The 26,776-nt window shown below is 34.2% G+C and overlaps 1 protein-coding gene across 1 annotated transcript; it reads left to right on the top strand.

Moving 5' to 3' along the window:
• Nucleotides 1–531: 531 nt before the first annotated feature.
• On the top strand, nt 532–26,273 carry MATN2 (matrilin 2). The gene is made up of 17 exons (XM_070942105.1): nt 532–646; nt 3,826–4,395; nt 5,719–5,841; nt 8,287–8,409; nt 10,979–11,101; nt 11,621–11,743; nt 13,163–13,285; nt 13,790–13,912; nt 15,470–15,592; nt 17,067–17,189; nt 18,960–19,082; nt 19,635–20,048; nt 20,828–20,980; nt 21,970–22,029; nt 22,440–22,547; nt 23,070–23,168; nt 26,221–26,273. The coding sequence occupies exons 1-17, from the start codon at nt 532–534 to the stop codon at nt 26,271–26,273; spliced, it is 2,679 nt and encodes an 892-aa protein (XP_070798206.1).
• The last annotated feature ends 503 nt before the right edge of the window (nt 26,274–26,776 follow it).

Raw genomic sequence — 26,776 nt, 5'->3', positions numbered from 1 at the left:
TTATCTCATTTAAGAAGAATCATTTATTTCACTTAAAAATCTTCATAGCAGGAATCAGGACGTGATTCTCCAACAAGGTTTTTGCCTCTCATATGGAAACAGTGGCATTTGTTGCTGCCTTATCTAATATTGAAACCTGAATGCTTTTTTTCAGTGCTGCCAATCGGCCTCCCAATTTATGAAGAGACCCAAAAAATGTTTTTCAGTGTGTTTTCTGATATATATTAGGGGCTGTCTGCAGAATATGCTTAGTGCTCAAGAGTGGATCACTTAATGAGATCAAATTGGCATATACATGAATGGGACGTGAAAGAATCAGAGTCCCCAAATATCTGTAAAAAGTATTTTTCTAATTCATTCTAAAGTTTCTGCTAATGTTATTAGGGGATATATGTTAAAAAACAATGAGAAGCAAGGTATATTTTGTTCTTTTAGCATCGGTAGTTGGTGAAAAAGTTCATAATTTCTTCATCTTGTTACAGAGTTCTGCCCTGATTATACCTATTGCTTCATTCTTTCCTATTCTTGAAAATGAAAAGAATGATTTTATATTTCCTTTTGCTGGTTGGACTTTTTCCTGTTTCAGCCAGGGAACGACAGCTTCGAAGAATATCTTTAAGTCAAAGAAATGATGCTACTTTTCTTGGTAAGTTGTTGTTAGTTTGTGAAGCAAAGAAATGTGTATAATTTAATCTTCCTAATCTTTGCAGATGAGAGGCATAGGGACTTAGGGTGTGTGAAATAGCTGATTTCCATGGAAAAAGGAATAGCAAATGAAAGGGAAGTTAAATATTTTACTGGACTGCTGACTTGTTTTGAAATAAATCAGTAAGATAGAGCAAATAATAAAATTTGAGTTAGGATTTTAAGGAAACAAATTAAGGCAAAACTATATATTACATATACATTCCTATAATATTTAAAATACCATGACCATTTTCTTTACTCTTGTTTTTCTTTTCTATATTTCAAAACAGCTTTTCTTCTCTTAGTCTTACAATAAAATTTAGAGCAGGAAAATAAGCAGAAAATAGTTAATTTCCTCCATTCCCTCCACTGCCTTTTCAACCAAAATTTCTTTCTGGAAGTAGCTTTTATAATTTAAAAAGTTATACTGGGATAATGTTTTGTTCATCTGTATATAATTTATACATTTGGATTTCTAATGAAGTATGCATATTGGAGATACTACTCTCTAGTAAGATTAATTGTCTATTTGTATTATGTTTGAAACATGTAACAGCATTTTGGAGTAAACTAGGATAACTCTGTTGGAAGCTTAACTGTATGACATAATGCATAATTTTTCTTTCCATTGCTTATGTATAATAAATGCTTAATTCCCAGTAGAGTTTTGGCTTCCAAATTACAAGATAAACACTATTTTTTCCTCCTTCATTCAATTTTTCCTTTTGAAATCTAGATTTAATGCACCCTGTTTAGTGAACCTCCATTGAAATGGATCAAAATTCTATCAGTTGTCCCTGTGAAATAACAGATCTGTTGTATCTAAAATAATGAAGCAGATATTATTAATTTTACATTAATATTATGTCATTTGTGATAATTCACATTTATATAATGAATCAAAGCAATGGAAATTTAATGTTGCCAGAGCAGAAATATCAAGAATATATATTGTCATTATTTATATTAGTGAATTAAAATGAACTGAAATAAGACATTTCATGTCAGATCTTCTACTGTAGATAAGAAATCAGAGAAGAAATGGAGTAGTCAAACCTTATGATTTATGCTCCAATCACAAATGCAGACAAAGCAGAAATTAATAATTCTGTGGCAATTTGTAATGTATAGTAATTGGAAATGTTGACCTTATATATGAAATTAAGTAGGAGGCAAATTAATACAATCATGCCAAGAAAATGCAGTGTTTATAGTCAATATTATTCCTAGCCATTTAAAGAGTAACTGCATGGACATCATCAAGATAGGTAACACTAAACCAAGAATGCAAGATAGGTAACACTAAACCAAGAATGCAAGAAGAAGCAAGAAAATGCAAGAGCCTGGGAGACAGGCCACCTAAGAGTATCTCTTTGCTCAGGAGCTGAAAATTCTCCCTGCTGAAATCCAAGCAGAATGTTCAGTCTCTGAACAAAGAGACCGTATGCCAGGGTTCCTAGGGGCTCTCCTATTCCAGAGGCACTTTGTACTCCTTATTTATCTCTCCATTCAGAAGATGGAAATCCTTCCTGTCAAAATCCAAAAGGGATTGTCAGCCCCATGTGTGTAGTTTGTACCAGGCCTCTGAGGACCTCCCCTACCTCTGTCAGGCACTCTGTGCTGTTTACCTTACTATGCTGCTTCTTCACTGATGGGCTGAAAATCTTGCTTGGATTTCAGCTCCCTCTCATTTCTGGGAGCTGATTGAAAGAGCTCCCTGCTGAAGGATTTCAGCGCCATGCCTTCTTCAAAGCTGAAATCCTTTAGTAAGGAGCTCTTTCAGCCAACTCCCAGAAATGAGAGGGAACTGGTAGGTGGCAACAGTTTGCACCTTCCCTGCTGGCTTCCCCATGGATTTCCTTGGGAAACCAGGAGAAAAGATTGCAAATGGTGATCACATGATTGTAGGTGCTTGGCAAACAACTGTAAGTGCAAGCAAGTTGCCAGGCAACTAGGTCACAATTACATGACCAGCAGGGGAGGGAGTGAACAATGGTTTGTGATGGCCAGAAGTACTTTATATGCTGTAAAGCCGCCTTTCCAACACGATTGTTAATTTGAACTATTGTTAAGGGAACAGTCATAAATTGAGAACTACCTGTACTACTTTTGTCAATGCAGAATTCTATAGATTGAGGTTAGTCCTTAATATACTGGTTATATTTGGTTATATGACAACCAAGAAGCAACAGTTAGAGTAGAACAACTAAATGGTACAGAATTAAGAAAAGAATATATTCAGTCTGTATATTACAAACATGACCTGGATGATTAAGAATCTATAGATATCTAGATTGTGTATTATATCTTCATTTGTTAATGAAGATGCAGGATATATTATGAGAAATGCTGATCTAGGGAAAATATACATTTTAATTACACTTGATAGGAAAAAAATAACCTTTGACATGCTGATAATGCCTTTGTAGTTGAAAGCAAGTTTTAATGGATCTATTGTTGGAATTGAAATAAGAATGAAGCTTTTCATTTTCTACATCATATTTAAAAACAATTAAGATTATGCCAATATCAACCCAATAGATATAGGAAGAGAAAAATCTTTATCTTGCTAGGCTCAGTAATTCACAATGAAGACAATTATAACTAAGAAAAAATGAGAGAAAAATTATGACAGATTTAAGTCAGACATTAAAATGTAGAAACAAAGGTATACTGTCAAGGCATTGTTTCCTTTCCTTTTTTTTGACCATGTATTGTTCAAGAGAAAGCTGTCTATAGACCATGGAGACTATATAAGAAATAGAAGGTAACTGGCTTCTTCAGTGATGTGGCTAGGAAAATTATTTATAGGCTTTTTTCATACATAAATGATGGTGCAATGTTGCTTTTAAGATCAAACCCATATGTATCAGTGTCTATAAAATTTTTAATTTAATTTTTAAAACTAAAAAATACTTTAGATAGTATTTTTTAAAATACTAACTTACAATGTTCAACTCTAGTTCTATAACTCATATTAAAATTTTTGTGGAGAAATCCTGTGTGCACTAACATTTATATTTTAATATTTTCTACCTGGAAATAAAACTTCTTACACTTTTTAGGCACTTTTATTTTGAAGATGTTTTGCTTTATAAAGCTGATTATATACATTATCTTGTTTTATTCTCATTCCAGAAAATGCTTGCAGTAATAAACGTCTTGACCTTGTGTTCATCATTGATAGCTCTCGGAGTGTTCGCCCTTACGACTTTGAAAAAGTGAAAGAATTTATCTTAACCATCCTGCAGTTTTTGGACATTAGTCCCGATAACACTAGAGTGGGATTAATCCAATATGCCAGCACTGTCAAAAATGAATTTTCACTGAAGACTTTTAAGAAGAAACAGGATGTAGAGAGAGCAGTGAAAAGGATGATGTATCTTGCCACTGGAACCATGACAGGATTAGCTATTCAGTATGCAATGAACATTGCATTTTCAGAATCTGAAGGGGCTCGGCCACTCAGAGAGAATGTACCTAGAGTTATCATGATAGTGACAGATGGGAGACCACAGGATCCAGTTGCAGAAATTGCAGCAAAAACCCGAAATTCAGGAATCCTAATATTTGCTATTGGAGTGGGAAGGGTAGATATGAACACACTAAAGTCAATTGGGAGTGAACCTTATGAAGAACATGTTTTTCTGGTTGCAAACTTCAGCCAAATTGAATCACTGACTTCTGTGTTCCAAACTAAAATCTGTGGTAAGGTATTAAATATATATTTAAAAGGCTGTGTTAGACATACTGATTTGGGAACTGCTTCCTGTCCCACAAGGCGGGGCACAAGGCAGACAAAGAGGCAGGGAGGAGATAGGCAGGTAAGGAGAGCTGGAAGCAGTCCCTTACTTTATTGAGGCTTGGGATTGGAAGGGACCAGGCATGGAATGGCTTGGATTGCGATGGGTCCTCAGTTAACAATGGCAATGGGGATTTTAAGGATTGCAGTTGCTAAGAGGTGTGGTCATGTGATATCTCGCTCTACAACTGCATCACTTAGTGACCAAAATTCTGATCCTAGTTGTGGTTGTAAATTGAGAACTATCTGTAGAAAAAGGATTATAAAGTGATGAGATTACAAGAAGAAAAGTCAACATGAATGGAATGAAAACCATAAATCGGTGTTTAATTAAAAAAAACATTTAGTGCATGGAATTGGGAAACATATCTATATATATATAAAAAAATGGCTCTGTGTGTGTGTGTGTGTGTGTGTGTGTTCCAGCATAACTCTGGAACACCTTGAGCAATTTCAACCAAACTTGGTACACAGATGCTTACTCTCTGGAAAAAAATACTGTGGGGGTAAGACACTCCTAACACCCCTTGGGGTGGGGGTGTCTGTGTGTACATGTTCCAGCATAACTCTGGAACACCTGGGCTGCTGAAATGAAAAGGAATGAATTATATCTCTAGTGTCAAATCAAAGTACTTTTGACAGTGAAAGTGTGCATTTTGGATTCAAGTTCTGTTAAGATACAGCCTGCTGTGCCTTAAAATGGCTTCTACTGTACAGCACAGTGGAGTTGCCATGATAACGGCTTCACAGTACTCCACAAGGGGCTGCCTCTGGTAAGGGGGATTGGTTCTTAAAACAAACAACACCCTAGGCCCTCAGCTTCAAGCAAAGAGGGCAAGTTGTCAGGGGAGGTGCCTGCTAATGCAGATAATCACCTCAAAGGCTGTTCCCTGTAGAATTTTTCCCAGGCTGTTTACCAGGACAATTATGTCTTAATTAAAACCCTGTAAATAAAATTACTTTAATTTCACACTATAGATATAATTCATTCCTTTTCCTGTCTAATACAGGATTGGGATAAATAACTACATGGGCAATGCTGGGTTATCAGCTAGTTTATAATAAATTTAGCATTAAGAAGTATAAAATAAGTTTTGATGCATGTTTTATCACTTTAACATGAACATTTTCTGTTCTGTTGATATTTTGGGGAGACATTCTTATGTGTTCATAAATTAGATTTTTAAGTCACTTTTTGTGCTAAATTATGTACTGCTTTTTTCCCCCAGTCCAGCATATGTGTAGTATAGCTCAACATGGTTGTGACCATTTCTGCATCAACATTCCTGGCTCTTACGTATGTAAATGTAAACATGGATATATTCTGGACTTAGATCGGAGAAGCTGTAGCAGTGAGTTTCATCTATTACTGCTTTTATAGCTCAATATCTTATAAATAGAACTTATGGTGGGAAGATGCAACACTTTGACCCAAGGACTGCATCACTTGCAGATTAGAGGTGTGCAAATATACCCAATCACATATAATATACACACTATAAAACAGTTCATAACCACAAGATTCACACACATTTCCCCTCTTTCCAATACATATGCTTCCACCTGTGATTTTGGACAACATTAATGAGTGAAAATAGAAAGTATTCTACCTTGTCTCCTAATCAGTTTTATAATCTTTATGGAGTAGTACCATATTTATCACTATCAAAAATATGATGTCTACTTTGGCAAAGTATTTAATACAGATGAACATGGAAAGTTGGGCATTCTGTGGCCCTTGAAATGTTGCTGAACAACTGCATTCTTTATTATTACTATGGATTGGAGCTAATGGGAATTGACATTCAGCAACAATGGAAGAGTAGCAGATTTCCCTACTTATACACGGATTTTTTTTACAGAAATTTTTATAGGTAGAAAATCTTTATTACCTACCTTAGAAATTACAATAGATTTATATATTTGTTGTGTGCACTAACAGTTGAAAGTATTGACAAAATTTCACAGGGCAGAATTACTTATTGCAAAAACATATTAGGCATACAATCGATATAACCATCAAGGTTTCTCCTTTAGTAATGTCTAATAAAATGTATCTCATGTCTTTTTTCTTGTTCCACATTACTGACTGCTTAGCAGCAATGCTACAATATGTATTAGAGAGTTGGCTTTAAGATCAGTGTTCTTTGTCCAATATGAATTCAAGAGCATTGTGCAAATTTTATGTTATGTCTTGAATTAAGTTTTTTTTTGTAGGCAAATGTTTAACTCAGTTCTTTTCCTCTTTCTTCCCCAATTTTCATGCTCCTTTCAGCATTTGTTATTTTCTCTAAATTCTCTACTCTATACTCTAAATTCACATGTATTTTGATATATAATTCTAAACATCATATAATACCTATCACCGATGATTATATATAAAATGTAAATATATCTAAACTATAAATTTATAGTTTAAATAACTACAGTATACTGTACATGCATTTGTAAAACAGCACTACAGCTGTTTTCTTTCCTCTTGCCATTCTTGGATCCAATTAAACTATACTAATACTGAAATCTGAGGCTGCAATCCAGTTATCTATGATGAAATCCAAACAAACTCAGTAGGGTTTCCTGTTTAGTAGATTTGTATAGGATAAAGCCATAAATAAATGAAACTATACTGTATACAGAACAGTAGGCTAAATATTGATAGTACAGTGTTGCAGTTTCTTCCAATGGTAATGTTCTGAAGCTTATCCTTGCCTAGTGAATATTATTAGAGATGGCTTTGCAGCTAATTAGTTAATTTAATTTGCAGCTGACAGACAAATGAAACAGTAAAGTCTAAGAATTTTATTTAATTTTTATTCATCTTTGCTTTGAACATTTTTAATCTTGCTTTGCTTTATAATGAACATTCAGTATTTTAAATAATCTTGGTCTGCCATTCAGTTTAAAAAATAATCCCAATCCCAGTTTGTGGTAACATCTGTATTTTGAAACAGTATTCTTTCCAGTTTCTTCCCATCTGGTATTTCACTCTAAAACAGGGGCAACCTTAACATTTAGGCAAGCTTGTTTTGTTACAGTTGATTTTCTCCAATTCCTCTGCTTAATCTTTGCAGTTGCATTTTGTGCTTCCTTGCATGTCTGTATTTGTATTCTGTACTTCTGTCAGTTGATCAAAGTGCAATTGTGAAATGCAGTATTATAATGAAGTTGTTTTCAGGCTTTTTGCATTTGAAAAGCCAACCCTACATAAACTTAACTAATCAGCAATTCCTGTAGAGGCAGAAGACAAAAACATTTGCTACTGTGACACTGGCTTTGTCAGAGCAACTGAGAATTAAATCCAAAGCGCTGTCATATGAAGAGATTTTGGGATCAGTGTTCATAATAGATGATACAATGTAATTCTAGATATTCTAGAATGTAATTCTAGATATAATTCTAGATATAAATATCATACCAAATTCTTGCTATGGAGCAAAAATGTATACAAAGACTTTGGCTTTAAACCAGCTGATTATATATTATATAATATTTGCTGCAGATGGACAGAAATAATTAAGGGGTATTCCAACAGACATAAAAAGGATTCTATACAACAAAACATACAAAAACATGCTTATGTCCAGTGTTTCCTTTCCTGAATAAAATGTTGCCACTCTAATATAATCCAGAAACTAAAAGTTTTATATTTATATATTATAGTAATATTATATATTTCTTATTCTTTAATTATACTTTCTTAAACTCTCCTGGATATCTGAATGCCAAAACAGAATGCAAATAATTACTAATTTCTTGCTTCATATAATAATATTTTATCATTTTTATAACATTTCTAGTCCAGGATCTATGTGAGACTGAAAAGCATGAATGTGAGCACATATGTGTAAATACACCTGGATCCTATGTCTGCCAATGTTATGATGGCTATGAACTTGAAGAAGATGGGAAGAATTGTTTCAGTATGTATTTGTTTTCAATTGCACTAATTCATAAAGTAGTTGATGATTTCTGTTATTGCCCCTATATAATCCTGTATTTGCTGCAGAATTATTTGCTGCAAAGATTTCTGGTGAGAATGTTGACTTCTTGCTTTATCATAGTAGGTTGTTTATATTATATAAAACATTTATATTAATGTCATTGAATGTTTCCTCAGTTTCAGAATAGCTTAAAATGGAATAGCATAGTTGAGAGAACGAAAAAGAATGAGACAAGGATGCATGCTTTCCTTATGTTTGTTTAACTTCTACAATGAATATTTTATAAGAATGGCAGAATTGGAAGAGATGATACTAGGAATCAAAATATGAGGCTAAAATAATAGAGATATGCCAATCGTATCTCTTCCCTCATATCCTCTATGCACAGTTTTGTTTTTCCTTTTTTCCCCTCTGCCTTTCCCAGCGTAGCTTTATCTTCCTTTTGTCTCATTTCCTTATTGTTCTTTTTTTCTGCTGTTTCTGGAAAGAGAGTTGCAGGAGGAGAGAGAGAATGGATGTAGTCATGTATACTTCTGTGTTTCTGTACTTATTCATTCAATGAATATATTTTTGTCCCACCCTGCTCCTTTTAAGAGTGGTTTCTGGCAAGTATAATACACACATGCATATACGCACATGTAATATGCTCTATACACATATTTACTGAGAAGGGAAAAAACCCTTCCCATTTCCAACCCATTTTATCCCTTAATTTGAAGTAGAGTCGGGATGACTGGTTGGAATTCAGCATTTACTGGCCGGTTAGCAATAGCACTTAAATTTATATACCGTTTTACAGTTCTTTCCAGCCCTCTCTAAGTGGTTTACAGAGTCAACATATTGCTCCCAACAATCTGGGTCCTCATTTGACCAACCTTGGAAGAATGGAAGGGTGAATCAATCTTGAGCCAGTAACAATCGAACTGCTGGCAGTCAGCAGAATTAGCCTGCAATACTGCATTCTAGCCACTGTGCCATCACGACACCACCCTGCGTGGCAGCAGGATGCCTTCCTGACATCACACAGAGTTCGCCACAGATATTTTTTCTTTGCGTCCTAGGAGAAAAATATCTGTCATTACCTAGGATTGAACTCTTAACATTCCAAGTGGTAGGCGAACATTTTCGCCACCATGCCGCTCAATTTATTGCGGAGGGAAAAACCTCCAAGAATTATTTCAGCAGAAGTTGACAAATTTAAAGTATGAAGCAAGGCACTGCATAGGATTTTTTTCTTTATTATAATTAAACTCTTTCTCTATTCTTCCTATATTGCTGTTATTAATTGCTTACTTGGAGGCAGAAATAGTGATATATTTTCTATTAAATAAGTCTGTATAAAATGAAGTACACAGATTTGTTTAAAAATTGCATTACAACTTACTATTTGTATTATTTCAAACTTATTTCTGTGATATATGCTTTCCTACTGATTGGAGTTTTATTACTGAAACTAATCAATGAATTATATCTTAAGATGTGGTGATGATTATAAAAGATTTGTATTAATATTGCATCTCATGAGGCAATTGAAAAGGAATGTTGTTTAAGAGAAATTTGATTTGATTTGTAATTTCCAGTAAATAATTCACATTTCTTCTGCTTGGGTATAACACAACAAGCTTGACATAAGAAACTGATGAAAAGCTTCCAAATATTGTTCAGTATCAAATGCTGCTGCTTTCGTGTCAGAAGCACTGAGACACTTCTGTATTGAAAGGATTAGATGGTGATATCACTGTTGCCCGGGGAAGCCCGGTTGGGGGCTCCTTTCATGTCCCTGTTAATTGCCCACCAAAGTAGTACTGTATCTATTTATCTATTCACGATTATGCTTTTGAACTGCTAAGTGGGCAGGAGCTGGAGCGAATGACAGAGTTTGCCCCATCGCATAGCAGCATTCAGGTTTCAAACACAGGCTTGCAGTGTTTTATCCAATTGAGCCGCCACACTCTGTACTGTACCTTGTTTTGTGAAATGATGTAGGGAACTTTAATACTTAACTCTATTTTTTCTGTAGTGTCATATTCTGATTTGTTAAGAATGAGTAATTTCAGTTCCATTAATTGCAATAAGATTATTTTAAATCAAAGTTCAGACCACACAATATATGCCTTTATAGACTTCCAGTAGTGAGCTTATCTATGGCTCCATTTTTTTTCTTGTTGCATTTATCTGTTTAATAGAAGTAGCAAATTTACTGGGCTATATGGACTTCAAACATACACTTACAGTAGTTTTATTGTAGTTACAACATCTGATTTACAACAATCCATTATAGATTGGTAACATGTGATAAGACTGTACTTTTAGTCAAAGAGTTGCATTTACCTAAGTATGTTTTGGAATAGGCTGTTTAAACTCTTAATAATGACAATAATAGGAATATGGACACAATTATAAATAAACAATGCTTTTTATGCCACTGAAATTTGTATAGAACTCAGCAGTAAGTGAAGAATTAGGTAATATCAACATTATATGCATTCAATTTTAAAGTTCTGTATCAAAGTAACTTGTCTTAAATTTGGTCTTGCTTGTGTTTCAGTTGTGGACTATTGTGCTTTGAATAACCAAGGCTGTCAACATGAGTGTATCAATACTGAAGATTCTTATTATTGTCAGTGCCATAATGGGTTCGTTCTAAATCCAGACAAAAAAACTTGCAAACGTAAGTTATCCACATCTCGATTCTTCTATTTAATCCTTCAAAAATTTAAAAAAAGCTAATATCAACTAGCAACATCCTATCAGAAGGAGATTCAAAGAGTGTATGTTGCCTTAAGGAAAAGACAAAAGGATTTGGCCCAATATCTTTTATACAAAGAGCAGACAGACTGATGGTCAATGAGATGACATGCAATAAATCCATAAGCCCATATCTACATTACTTTACATTGTGATCAATATACCATAAAATGCTGAAGGGTCAGTTTTTGAATAAGACACCTCTTAAGAATGCTGAGGCATGGTTGGAGTATTGGGGGGGGGGATGAAACACACATTCCTATGTTTCTAGGAATGCCTGTAAATTTTATATTATGTAATTTTTATAAGAAGAACATGTTCTACCTCCAAATCTCCAAAGATAAAAAGTGATCACTAAAACCAAGGTGCTAATCTTCATTACATTCTGTATATTTGGTACTTTCCAGTACTGTTCTTCTAAGAGTTTATTCTCAATCTTCAGGACCAGACCATTGTGCTTTGAAAAATCATGACTGTCAGCAGGAATGTGTCAATACAGATGAATCCTACTTTTGCCAATGCAACCAAGGATTTACTCTTAATCCGGATAAGAGAACGTGCAAAAGTATGTTGCCCTAAAAGTGTATAGTAAGTTCATCTGCTTTTATTTATCAACATTTCTGTCATAACATATACTTTATAATCTCTTCAATTATAACTTTAGAACATGCCTATGAAACTTCCTCCTCTCTACATTTCTTAATGTTCAAATAGTCATTCCTATGTACAGACAATGTTTATTCATTCAAATACATGTGTATATACTTTTTTATTTTGTCAAAAGCTGTGTGCCAGATAGACTATAACATGTGCATAAAAAGTCTTCCTAAGGAACAATTCCCATTTCTCTTGGAGTTCTATCTAAGCCTAAATCTAAACTCTCTTAGGGGAAAAATAAGTGTGATAGGCAAAGTCTGGATGATTAGAACAGATTTTACATTTCTTAAATAGGAAACTGATGCACCACCATGTAAATAAAGCAGATTACCAGAAATGTCACAGATTTATATTAAATTGAAAACTCTAGCAGGATGGTGGGAACTGGGGTCTTAAGACTATCTGTGACCCTTAGCCTAATTTCTTAAGCAATTAAAGCTCTCAGAAGAATTAACTATTCATTTTCTGCCTATTTGCTTTTTAGAAAGAGAGAATTGAGTATCAAAATCAAATGAGATTAAAAACAAGTATCTGAGGAAGAAAGTCTTAGAAAGATTAAGTCCCATTTATTATTTGCTATAGACCTGTTCATCATTTAAATTTAAATGTTGCTTGAGACAGATTACTCCTGAGAAAGTGCTCTCAATAGATAAAAAATGCCTGCTCTTTTCTGTACCATATAAAAGCATTCCAAATTAAAATTTGATTCAGTGCTGAATGGAGACCAGAAGCATATAATTATCTAATATTTTATACCCAAATATTTTCATAATCTACCTTAATTAAAAAAAAAAGAACTACACTGTTCTAATGCCTTATGTAAACAAAACCAAGGCAACTGCTACCCTTTTTTAGTACTAAATCCAATACAGGCTTATCCAAGGTAGATTAGAGTAATGGATTTCCCAAGCCAAGTCATTTGGGACAATTAAAAAGCAGTTGTGGCCACTAAGGGCCTGAAGCAGGGCTGTCATCATGCCAATAGGCCTTATCACTAGCTGTGAGTCTCTGCAATTACTCAAGTTAACTGTACAGTGCCAGGCCTGCCAACCTCAGTAAAAAACTCAATTTGAAAGCCAGTCCTCAAATTAAATACCAGTCCACAAAGTTTTGGAAACTCTAGTCCTCTTGATGCACCTTCTTGCACAAACACAACTTCCTTCAAGAATCTCAAGTATTTTTAATTTCACTTTTGCTTTCTGGGAACATAAATGAAAGGTGAAGTTTTTAATAGCTATATATGCTGATCATTAATCAGTGTTTTAAAAATTACATTATTTTCCAGCATTTTTATCTGACATGTTTATTGGTTTTTTTCTTTCCATAGGAATAAATATCTGCAGTTTAGGTAAACATGGCTGCCAGCATGAATGTGTTAGCACTGAAGAATCATATATGTGCAAATGTCAAACTGGATACATTCTAAACCATGATGGCAAAACATGCAGAAGTAAGTTAGATTATTTTGAAAGAGTAAATTGGCATATCAGAATTTTTATATGAATAGATGTCCCCTAGTAATATGTTGGCAATAACAATATTATGCCTTTAAAATGAACTTATTAAGTGACTTAATAAATTTGCTTATTCACAAATAACAGATTTGCCACAAAGCTCAAAAAAGAACAAATAAATGCTAGGAACCTTATCTTTATTTTTCAAATATAGATGGTTGTCAAAATAGTGAGAATGCCTACAACTTTTTTTGTTATTTATGGGCGTTTACATTTAATTTTTTGGGATATCTCTGATACATAAAACTCTCTTGGTTCATGTTTGCAATTCTATAAATTACTGGTAAGAAAACTTTTTGTGACAGATGCTGCTACCTGTAGAAGAGAAAATATAAAAACTATTTTGTATCTGATTCTGTTTCTGAAGTTTTCATAGCTGGATATTTTATAGCCTGAAAATTCAAATGTTTTCTCTTTTATTGCTCAACATAACAATTCAGGAATAGATCATTGTGCTGAGTTCAATCATGGGTGTGAACAACTCTGTCTAAATACCAGAGAATCCTACATTTGCCAGTGCTCTGAAGGATTCATCATTAATGAGGATCTGAAAACTTGTTCACGTAAGTTTCTTGCACAAGATATTCTATAAAATTAAACAAAATAGTGCTTAGATTGTTTTCCATAATTTCTAGCAAAGCTTTATTCAAGTAGAATTTCACGTTAATCAGCAGTGATTGGATTAAATGGTCATAGAAAGCATGTGCTTGGCAAACTACTCAGAAAAGCAAAGGAACTGAGACATAGGGAGAGAGATTTTACACAAAATGTGATTCCATTAAGAAAACACAGAAGTAAATTTCCGTTTCATAGAAGTAAAAAAAAAGAAAACAAATAGAAATAAAAAAGAGGAAGAGTGTATTTCAAAACAAAGAGAAGAAGTGTTACTATTCTCTTTTGAATTATTGTAAGAAGGCCTTGTCACAGGTGTCAGTAAGTGCAGTTACTTGTGGAAGTTTAAGCATATGTAACTCAAGTGATATACTGTACATACTAAATCGATAAAGAAATATGCACAGCTAAATATATCCTCACCAGCTGCCACTGCCTAGATGAGCAAGGATTAACATTAGATAAAAAAGCACAAAACAGTATCCAAATCAAGGTTCTACCAAGGCAAAAACTACACCCCAAACAATGGGAGGGCAAGCTAATGTACATATGCAGGGAGCAAATGCCACACTCACTAGCACTGATGATTTTACTTAATCACGTAATGAATTGTCTGCAAGCAAACAACCATACTCAGAGAGCACCAATGACTCCACATGTCTACTACTCATTGAGAAACATTTCGGTTTTTTAAAGATACCATTGTTTCATTGATTCATCAAACAATTGATTATTAAAACAATCCATTTCATTGGTAAAGATTTCTTAAAGCTAGTTTTTCCTAAAATATGAGATATGCCAAGAAGTGTCTACATGTCACCTCTGTCTATCCTCAGACAGGGTTTGGCACTTACATATAATATAGTATATTTTATATAGTAAATCAGGTTAAAGATTTGAAATATTATTCAATCTTTATTCCATTTATCTTGCCTCTAGTTTCTTCTTCTTGTTCCTCTAATTTCTTTATATCTTTTTAAAATTATATACCCCCTTAGGGATACCCCCATAGGGATGGGGTAGGGACCCAGTCCATCACTCATCATGGTAATGTATTAGTACAGGCACTCCTATATCTAGTGGGCTCTCCTCACTACTCCAATGACTGGAGTAGTTTAAAGAAACACCGCTTGCCCCTTTTTCACCTGGTTTTGGGCACAGGTGAAATTAAAAGAAAACAGACTTGCTACAGAATAATTTGTTTTCTTTTGTCTTCTCTAGGAATTTGTCTCTTTTTTGAACCAGGAAACGATAAAGAAACCTTCAATAACAATTTAAGAGGAAATAGTTCACAGAACAATTACTTTAGCCTCAAATAAACCAGGGCTGTTTGTGGCTAGAATAAAGAAATATCATCACACACACCCAACTCCCATTCCCACTCCAATCAGTTGTCTGTATTGTTCACATAACAAATAGTGACAATTAAACCCAACAATTTTTTAAACAGCATATTATAGAGTATGTACCTATATAAATAAATTAATTATGCTTAAACTGGTTCTCAGGAGCAGATTATTGTTTGCTGAATGACCATGGCTGCGAACATTTATGTGCGAACACTGGAACATCTTACATTTGCCAGTGCATTGAAGGATATGTGCTTCAGAGTGATGGGAAAGCCTGCAAACGTAAGCTTGATTTTAGTTGAATTTTTTCTGTATCTTTTTGCCCTTAAATATGTATTGCACAAAATAAATTAATAAACAAGTCTGAAAGTTTCGAACATACTCTCCAGTGGTGGGTTGCCCCCAGTTCGCACCGGTTCTATAGAACCGGTAGTAACGACCACCGACCCCGACGTCATCAAAACACTTCTGCGCATGTGCAGAAGAGCGCGCCTGCGGCCCCACTTCAAACCGATAGTAAAGGTAAGTAGAACCCACCCCTGATACTCTCCCAAAATACCACTGAGAATACTCATCCTTGTCCCACCTCCTACTCTGTACTTCGAAACTGCTTGATAATTACCACTGCTGCCATCTACAAAATCTTCTGGGGGTGCCATACTTGGCACCCTGTCCCTATTCTCAGTGTGTGTATCAATATATCTGAAACTGATAAAATGGCAGTGAAAAAATAAAAATAAGAAAAAGAAAGAAAGAAAGAAATGAAGGTAAGTAACTAGAAATACCAGCTCTTCAATTTATTTACATCACAGATAAACAGAATCAAACTTTATTTTTAAAACGTGAATGTCTTTTAAAAAATCCAATCACCAAGGAAAAGAAAGGTTTTTAAAGCATATGCAATGTTCCAGTTAGACCTGTAGATGGTACTGGTCCCCTGAAGACTAGTTTACTATCCCATAGACTCCATAAAAAAGAGATGGATTATAAATGTAAGAAATTAAAAACCCTCATGCAAAACCTGAAGATACACATAAAAGACTACCTGAAATACACAGATTTCCTGACCTTGAAGATTGAGATATTACAAAAGACAACAAAGATTAACTAACAATAGCAAAAATGTCTAATACAGGTTTCTGGCTGAAATGTTCACATTCATAAAAATAAATAGGATTCTTAGAACAAGTATTTTTATTTTATTTTTATTTATGTGGATTTTCCTTTTTTCCTGGAAATTTGAAATGGTTGATTCTGAGGCCTTGAAAAAATGTGAAATCCCAGTTTCTGCCTTTGGTGAACAATTTCTTTCTTTGTTTCAAATGGACTCAAATCTCCTAAATTCAACAAAGGGAAGAGCTTGGAAAAATTGGTTTTGAATGTGACCAAGAACACATATCTGTACTTGTAAAGGTTGATAGAACCTCTAAGCCTGTCTGGCATAGAAATGTGTTGACTGTGAATGTCAGTGTGGCCTGTCATTCATTAAAAAACTGCAGTTATTAAATAACTACACCCCCTATATAAATCAAATAGTATCTTATTGGCAGGAAATAGATGCTGACTTGGCTAAGGTTTTGTTTTGTTTTGTTTTGCTTTGCTTTGCTTTGCTTTGTTTTTTTAAGATTTGTGAACTAAGACAAGGAATAAAAATAGGGATTATGAGGTAGGAGCTGTTGGGAAGCAGAGCAATACATGTTTATTTTAACATGTATTTTTTGTCAATTTAAAACATTGCATTGTCAATTGTTTTTAGGTACAGATCTTTGTAAGCTGGTGGACCATGGATGTGAGCAACTTTGTGACAGTGATGGTGAATCATATGTCTGCAAGTGTCATGAAGGATTCATACTAAACAAGGATAGAAGAACCTGCAGAAGTAAGCAAACATCCCTGAAGATAATTTATCATGCTAAAAAAGGAATGAATAATCAGCATCACTAATTAGGTTTCATGTCCCTAAAGAAGTCTATTTCACAGTTGAACAACTTTTACCAAGAATATTAAAGTCCAATCAAAATCTATTTATTTATTTATTGGTTCGATTTATATGCCGCCCTTCTCCAGAGACTCAGGGCGGCTTACAATGCATTAAGCAATAGCCTTCATACTTTCGTATATACCTACTTAGTAGGGCTTTCAGGCCCCCCAAGCAGTATTCTTTTTTATACAAAGTCAGCTTATTGCCCCCACAATCCGGGTCCTCATTTTACCTACCTCGAAAGGATGGAAGGCTGAGTCAACCTTGAGTCTGGTGAGATTTGAACTCGCAGTAATTGCAGGCAGCTGGCAGCTTAGTGCTACTTAACAGCACTTTAGTCTGCTGCACCACCAAGGCTCATCCTTCCTTAGGATTTAAATCCATCTTTTCCTTATCTGTCTTCTAGACTAACTCTGAACAATTTTTGTCATCTTATGCATGGCATCCCTTCAAGAACTTGAAGAAGGTTACCATATTTTCTTACAGGCTTCTCTTCACCAAGCTAAACATACTCCAGGGTTTCCAAGCTTTTCTCATTAATTTTTCCTTACAGGCCCTTCATCATTTTGGTTGTTCACCTCTGGACACTTTCAGTTTGTTAATATCTTTGTAATGTCTAGAATTTGATATCATATTGTAGGTACATAATATTATAAAACAATATTTTAAGTGTATTCTGATCAATACAGTATGTAGAGGAAAATATTTTTATCTCTTCTAAATGTTTACAAAATGACTGCTTAGTTATTTATTTGGTAGCAGAAGTTTTGTTCAGTATCAGCAATAAGCCAATTTGCCTGTAGTTACCCAAATCCATTTTCCCCCTTTTTGAAGAAAGCAACAAGATTTGCCTTTCTCTATGACATTACATACCTCTGTGATTGCTCAAAGATCACAGAAAAGGGCTCCAGGATAACTTCATCTATCATAATTCCTTTAGGACAGATATTAATCTGGTCTATGAATTTTAATCTCATTTGTGGTAGTTGAGTGCTCCCTAAATGTCTCATTATTTGCTTTCACTTGCTTATTTTCTCTTTGTGTCAGTTGTTCTACTTAGCTTTATTTGAACACTTTCTCTTTTGGGAGAAGAACAAAGCAAAGAGTTGAGGAGCTTTGTTATTATCTCCTTACCTGTTGTATAACCATCTTCTACAGGTGACTGCATTGCTTCCTTTTTCTTCTTTTTACTATAGATAATAGCAAAAAACTGAAAACCACCTTTGTTTAGCTTTGCTTGCAAGCCTAAATTCCTTTTGTACTTTTAAACTTTTCTGGGGATATAAGCTACTTGCTGGTTTGCTTCCCTAGTGATTACACCCCTCTTCCATTTCCTTTGCTTGACTCTTTTGACTTACATGGGTCAAATGTTTCCTGTCCCTCTGTATTTCCTGTTTTCCATCCCATGTTTTTCCCATTAACATGATATATGATTATACTTTCAATATCTTATTTTTGAGAAATTTCCAAACCTCCCATGGCTTCCTTTGATCTGACAATTTCTGTCCCCAGTACTGGGCCTCATATCTCTCTAAACTTGTAGAAATTGACTTTCTTGAAATTCAGCTTGCATATACAGGTAAGAAGTTACGTATTATAGAAAATAATACTTTTAGTATATCATATCTTTAGAAAATTTTTACAAGAAATCTCTTTGATTGTACCCAGATCAAGATGTCTGCAAGTCCATTGACCATGGGTGTGAACATATCTGTGTTAATATTAATGATTCATATGTCTGTGAATGCCATGAAGGATTTATTTTATGGAATGATGGGAAAACATGCAAAAGTAAGTAATTTATATCTATCACCCCCATTATTATTTATTTTATTATTGGAAGAAGTCTCTCTCAAAAGAGATCCTGACCATGTTCAGACATTATATTAAACTACAGTTCAGTGCACACCTGTGCAACTTTTAAGGAGAAAAAGAACTGCATTTGATATTTGAGTAATATTTTAAGAACTCTATTCCCAAAAATAAGTGAAGCTGGAAAAAAAACAATACTAGGATTAAGTTAGAAACTGAACACGATTTTAATGAAATTAGAATTAAATTACAGTAAGGTAATTTCAATTAATTTAGAACTACTTAACATAGTTGTTATTGTATTTAATTAGTTTGCACTACCCATTCTTTCAAAAGGAGCCCAAATAGCAATTGGTGAGATGTGTCAGTGAAAGGATTGCATCATGAAGCATCAGAGATTTCTCTCTGCTACTTTATGAATAAGTCTTCACTAGTGGCTAATGTATGAATGTGATAAATCCTTAAGTTGGAGAAATAGATTCTTTTGCTGACAATATTCCATTATTTCATTTGTTCATTTTATTTTAACAGGATGTAATGAAGGCCCAATTGATCTGGTATTTGTGATAGATGGATCAAAAAGTCTGGGGGAAAATAACTTTGAAATTGTCAAGGAATTTGTCTTGGGAATTTTGGACTCTCTTACAATATCTCCCAAAGCTGCACATGTTGGTTTGTTGCAATATTCCAGCCATGTTCGCACAGAATTCACACTGAAACAATTCAACACAGCCAAAGATATGAAGAAAGCAGTGACACAAATGAAATACATGGGGAAAGGCTCCATGACCGGGCTTGCACTGAAACAGATGACTGAGAGAAGCTTTACTGAAGCAGAGGGAGCCAGGCGCATCTCAGCAAATATTCCCAGGGTGTCAGTTGTGTTTACAGATGGACGTGCCCAAGATGATGCTTCTGAATGGGCAGCTAAAGCAAAGCAAAGTGGTAGATTAATATTTATTAGAAGTGTAAACAGTAAAAGAAATACAAAAGAAAGCAGCAAAAGTAATGCTGCTATTACTAGTTTACAGTATATACTGCACGGTATCTTTTTTTAAATCTAGAGCTTTTTATTAACTTCTAGAAGAAGGATTCTGGAGAATCTCTAGGAATGAAATACATACTCCTTGTTTGATGTTAAGGAAGGTTTGGAAATCTTACACTGGACTCAATATAAATTTTCAGTTTCCAAAGCCACATTTCCGGGGAATTCTGGCAGTTTTAATCCAAATGTATTTAGAGGAAATTAACTTGCAGAATACAATGATCTATAACAACTAATTCAGATAAATATTATAAGCATGAGCACTTATGAATAAATTTGTCCATAGAATGCCAGTCTAAATGAATTTATTTACATTTGTGACTCCCCTATGATTCTGCAATCATAGTAACAATAATAGGCAATGACTAAATACGTATTTTTACATCAAAGCAATTAGATGTAATCAACTTTGTAAGAAACTTGAGGGACACTATATTTTGGTTTTGATCATGATAAATGAAAATAGGGCTTAGCTTAATCAGAATTAATTTGCCCAGTTAATTTCTATTATATTAAATGTAACTTGCTTCATCTGAATTAGAACTCTTGCATTTTATTGTTGCTTTTGAAATGCTCTCTGTAGATAAATTTTTGAATACAAGTCTTTTCTATTAATTAATAGTGCTTAAATGCTATATTTCAATCTTGAACTATATTATGAAATTTGTTTCATTTTTAGGAATCACTATATATGCTGTTGGAATAGGGAAATCGATTGAAGAAGAATTACGAGCAATTGCTTCTGAACCTGTTGAAAAACATATTTTTTATGCTGAGGAATTTAAGGCCATGGAAGAGATCACTGAAAAACTGCAGAAAAGAATCTGTGAAGGTACTAACTAAGCACGAAATGACATTCTAAACAAGAAACAATATAAAACTAACACAGATAGAAATTTAGGAGTCCATTGGATTTGGACGACTAAGACATTAAAATAAATAAATCTGCCCATTCCTTCTGAGCATCTGCATAACTGCTGGAATATATGTAAAACACAATCAGCAATACACTAGTAGGACGAATAATATTTCTGTAATCTATCACTTAAAAAGTGTATAGCTTTATTTTAAGGCCAAAGTCATAAATTAAAGTATCTACTACTTTAGTCACGTTAACAAAAATGACATGTACAGCTCAAAACTCCACAAAAATCCTTCCCTTTTTACACACTGCATTATGATAGATTGCTAAAAACTATCTAGGACTATTTGTAAAATAATGTGGGATGGATATTCGTTAATGTAAAGGAACTTTCCATACTCCATTTGTGCTAGTCTCTGTGTTCTCACAATGCCATCCTTGGACTGAAAAAGAAAAAGACTCATTTGCTTACTTTTTCACTTGATGGATATCTGTGGCTTATCAGATTTCAGCATCCATCATCTCTGATCTTTGGTCATTCAGGCTGGAGCTAATGGGAGACAGTCCAACTCCATGCACCTCTTCTTATTCAATAAATATTAGAGTAATAGACTCTCTGGTCCTTCTGATTATTTCCTGTGTGCTTCCAAAGAATCATGAGGAGCTTTTTTAAAAAAGGTTTTGTTACATATTTTCCATAAAACTCTATGATCCTCGAAACATTTCCCAATATCTAAGATTATAAAATCAATATAAATGACCCAATTCACATCTGAATAGCTAAACATAATCAGTAACAAACAAACTATCCCTAATTTTATTTATATTCAAAAGTTATTCTAACAACTTAATTTTTAAATTACAAAATCTGTTGCGGTATCTGGCTTGTTTGTGGTTGACTATCACAATCTGACTGCAATAAGTCCTATTTTATTTCATTTTGTCAACATTTTTTCTAGATCTAAAGAATTACCAGGAAACAACAAATCGGCTTCATTCAATGAATTTACTTTCTGAAGGTTTGAAATTATCAGTGTGTGCATGTTGTTTTTATTCAGTTTGATTTTTTTATACTCTGCCCTTGCAAGAAGAAAAGCTGTGTCATTTTTATTGTAATAATACTTCTTAATTAGATATAGAAGGCGTAGAGAAGGTTATCAGTTTTAGTGACACCTATGCCACATATAGTAGTTACTGATAACAGTAAAAACAGCAGCAGTTTTGCCACATTTTGGCCATATTTACCACACATGTACTAATTCTACTCTGTCCAGGTTAATATTTCTAATCCAGAAATTATTATGCAAATCTTTATATTGCTTAATATCCATCAACAGGGTGGTTCTTTTTGAAACACACAAAAGGAAACCACTTCATAAGAGGATAAAATATAATCTCACTTCTGGTCTCACTGTGTTGTCCTCTGTAGAACCTGAAGCATCTACCTTAGCAATCACAGATGTTCTTTCCTGTTCCAATTTTGCTGTGCATCATAAATATCTTTTTAAAGAAAAGCAGTTATGGACAAAAGCTTCAGGTAAAATTTATTTCCATTTAGACCATCCATTACTTTGTATAGCTATAATAATTTATCTTCTGTCATATTTAACAGTTGTACTATGCATCCACTTTGATTCCCTAGGATTCTTGGGATATATGTTGTAGAAAAAGGCAGTTTCTCACTTATTATGTGTCTTTTTGTTTGCAAATATGAAACCACTGAATTTCCACTTAGTAATTTGAAACCCTTGTTTATAATTAGTCTTCTTATCTAAACCTTGAGCAATTGCACTTTTATTATAGTGGTTACCATAACTCAGTTTAAAATACATGCAATGCATGGAACTCATTTTAATGAGTCATTTTAATATCAGATGTCTCTGTTTTCCTACAGCAATTAAAAAAGACTGAGAAAGAAACTTTTCTAAGATTATTTTGTCATTCCATGAATTCCATTTTTCCAATGAATTCAATGGACTAAAAACAAAATAAATTTTGTAGTGAATGAAAATATATTTCTTATTATTTAACTAAATACACTCCACCTATTTTTTTTCAGCAAATCCTTCAGATGACAAGAAAAACCTATGCAAATGTGAGAATCTTACAAATTTCCAGAATTTCGCAACTACTGAATTTAGGAAACTAATTCAGCAACATATCCTTTCTGTATATCTATTACAGTAATTCTTCATATAGATTTTCAAGTCAATATATTTGAAAATGAATTACATTTCTACAAATGTAAATACAGGCATTCAAACTTCCTCAGTCAATTTTAAAGTGCTGGTCTTGTCATCTGTCCAAACATACTTTGTCCCTAAACCCAATCCTATTCCATGGTAAGGAGATTAATTAGCAGGTGTTTCCTTGCCAGCTATTAATTATATGTAATCTAATTGTGTGTGCCTTCAAATTAGTATTGACTCCTAGCTGCTGCCTGGCTTCTATGTAACACAGTACTCTATCTATCTATCTATCTATCTATCTATCTATCTATCTATCTATCTATCTATCTATCTATCTACCTACCTACCTACCTACCTACCTACCTACCTACCTACCATGTTTTCCCAAAAATAAGACCATGTCTTATATTTTTTTGAACCCTGAAATAAGCGCTTGGCTTTATTGCCATGCGTTCAAAAGCCCGATTGGGCTTATTATCAGGGGATGTCTTATTTTGGGGGAAACAGGATACCTACCTATCTATCACACAATTATGGTGATATAATCATCACAATTATATAGGTCCTTTAGGCGGCTCACAGAACTAGTCTGCTATATGGATTAAGTACCAAGCTATAAACCAGGAGACTGAGTTCTAGGCACAAAGCCAACTCAGTGGTCTTGGGTTAGTCATTCTTTCGCAGCCTTAGGAAGGCAACAGCAAGCCATTTTCAAAGATCTTGCAAAGACAACTGCAGACTTATCTAAGCAGTTGCCAGGGATCAATGATGATTTGAAGGCACAAAGCCACAAAAAGGCAGCTCACAGCAGCAGTTTAAATGTAAAACCAAGAATAAGAAATAGACAAAACTGCTTTAAAAAAAGCACCTACTGTAGGCTTAAATCTTAAAATCTTTTCTAGAAAAGTTCTTTTAAAAAAGTTCTGATGAGTGGCTAGGATTGAAGCCAAACATGCTTCTCCTAGAAGGCTGTTCCAGAGGGGCTGGGCTAACAAAGGAAATTGGTTATTCTAACTTCTGAAAAATGGAACCACCAGGTGCTTTTCCTGGCACGATCAAACTGATCAGGGCCCATTTCAATGGAGATGAAATTGGTCTTGAAGGCTTCTGTTGCCAAGCCATAATATAAGTACTTTTCTTAGTTATTTGAAAATTTCTTGCAGAATTTGGCTCGAGTCCAGTTGACCACTAGATGGCAATAAAGAGCTTATTTCTTTGCAATTCATTGGATTTTTGCAGCCCAAATCTGACATTTCTAATTCTGCCCTCTGGCAAACTTTATATGGTTTATGTGCAAATGCACTACTCGTTTTCTCATATTATGTTCTTGTTCCAATATGTTGGTGTTTCAATACATAGAGGGAATTATGATGATGAATAATGTTAAATCTCAGGATTGGTTTTGCTGTCTTTTCATGAATGGCAGTACCATAAGTATTTAGCCTACTAGTACACTGTAGCTAATGCATCACTCTTTAAGAACATTAATGATGATGATGCTGAAGCACAAACCCCCTCTAGCTGCAGTTTCAAAATACAGAATGGCAGTTTATATAATGTCGCTTGTTGTTCAGTTGGCTCCTTATGCGACCTGATGGGTATCATTAAGATTGTTGATGATTATTTCTTTAAATAAGCTCATTATTGTCATTGGCAGTATCTACCCAACATATTTTCTGCTGGCCAATTTCAACTGCCTTTGATTCTTCCAATCATTGGAATGTTTTCCAATGATTTTTGCTGCAGTTTGGGCTCAAACGTATATAGTGTCCATCGGCCATATTGACCGAGGGTGCCACCTACCATCTTTTTTTAAAAAAAAATTTGATTTATATGCCGCCATTCTCCGGAGACTCATGGCGGCTTACAATGCGTTAAGCATCTGTGTCAAGATTTGTATTTTTAGATTGATATGCAAAGAAGAAGCAATATTAGCACCTCCTAAAATTTGGTGCCTTAGATTAGCCATGGCCCTAACATTACATGTCCAAGGTATTCCCAACAATTTTCTCCAGAGACCATAATTCAAAGGCATTTTGTTCCACCTTTTCTGAAGGAAAATTCAGGCTTTTAAAGCCTAATTGTGAAAATAAGAGCCTTGATAATACATATTTTTGATGTCAGTGTGAGATCCCCATTTTATATTTGATCTAGATCAGCCAGTCTTTCTCCAAAGTAGATGTCTATTTTATGGCTACGGACACTGTCAGACCCCGCACCGCCTACAATGCTGGCCACCCTCCAGCTGGCTGATGACGATCTTCACTATGGCTTATTTTTGGGATAGGGCTTATATTAGACACACTTAAAAATAAGGTAGGGCTTATTTTGGGAAAAACATGGTACTAGCAAAAATTGCTGGCCTAAATATTTGTGCCAAAAGGAGTGCAAATTTCTTTTTCACAGTGATGATCTTATGTTCTTAGAGAAGCCTCAGTCTAAGCCACTTCTGGTTATTTTCTAAGTACAACTAAATCATTTAACTGCTAACATAGAAATGGACATCTAGAGAAGTGGTGTTTGCAAGAACTATTACAACAGGTGACATCATAATTCTTTAGAATTCATTGCACAAGCCTAATTTTGTGTGTGTGTGTGTGTGTGTGTATTTCATATATGAACATAAGACTAGGTGTTTATCTTGTTTCACTTGATGCCTTTGGAAAAACTATGAACAGGATATTACTATTGATGTGACAATGTACTTTTCCACATTATATATACCAATGCAATTAAAACAATTGCATTACAGTTTACAACAGAATTATTTGAATAGTTTTATGGTCAGAAGAGAATTTTAAGTTCCACTTGTACCATTTCTTGAACTTCATTAGCTCAGTAAGGATTTCTAACTCTCAGATGTTTATTATACACAGGTAGCGCTGACTCTGACTTATTTCAGGGTTTTTCATTTTAAAAGAAGTAACTCTAGATTTCCCAAGCTTGTCCATTATATGCGTAGATATTCTCAATATTAAATATTGAAGCAATCTGAAATTATTTTCCTTAACTTGAAACTACTGGAAGAAATGTCAAAAAGAATAGAAGCACTGGAAAATCGATTAAGATACTAATAAAATGTCCTTAGCAGCAATATACCTTTGTTGGATATTTACACACAAGAAAATGTATCAAAGCTATGTAGGTAGGTACATGCACAAAAAAGGAGAATTTATAACTTCAGTAATTTAGAGTACTGTAATAGTGTATTTTTGCATTGACTAAGATAAAATTACAAACTTTTTAGAAAACTATATTTTTTCAATTGTATATTGTAAAATATTAGTACCATTTCCCCCAAAATAAGACATCCTCTGATAATAAGCCCAATTGGGCTTTTGAGCGCATGGCAATAAGGCCAAGCGCTTATTTCAGGGTTCAAACAAATATAAGACAGGGTCTTATTTTCGGGAAAACACAGTATAAAAGGCAATTTTTACTATTTAGAAATCTGGAAAGGCCAAATATTGTTCACTATTCATTGTAATAATGTACTGACTGGACGCACTCAAGTGTTACGTTACAATGGTGTTCCTGTGCTTCTCATGCAGCGGTAATGCCAATATCTGCAGTAATA

The sequence above is a fragment of the Pituophis catenifer genome, unplaced genomic scaffold, assembly GCF_029215685.1.
Source record: "Pituophis catenifer annectens isolate HBS135680 unplaced genomic scaffold, rPitCat1.0.hap2 SCAF_3, whole genome shotgun sequence".
Taxonomy (NCBI): domain Eukaryota; kingdom Metazoa; phylum Chordata; class Lepidosauria; order Squamata; family Colubridae; genus Pituophis; species Pituophis catenifer.
Note: the sequence above shows the minus strand (reverse complement) of the source record. Positions and strands in the feature narration are given on the sequence as shown.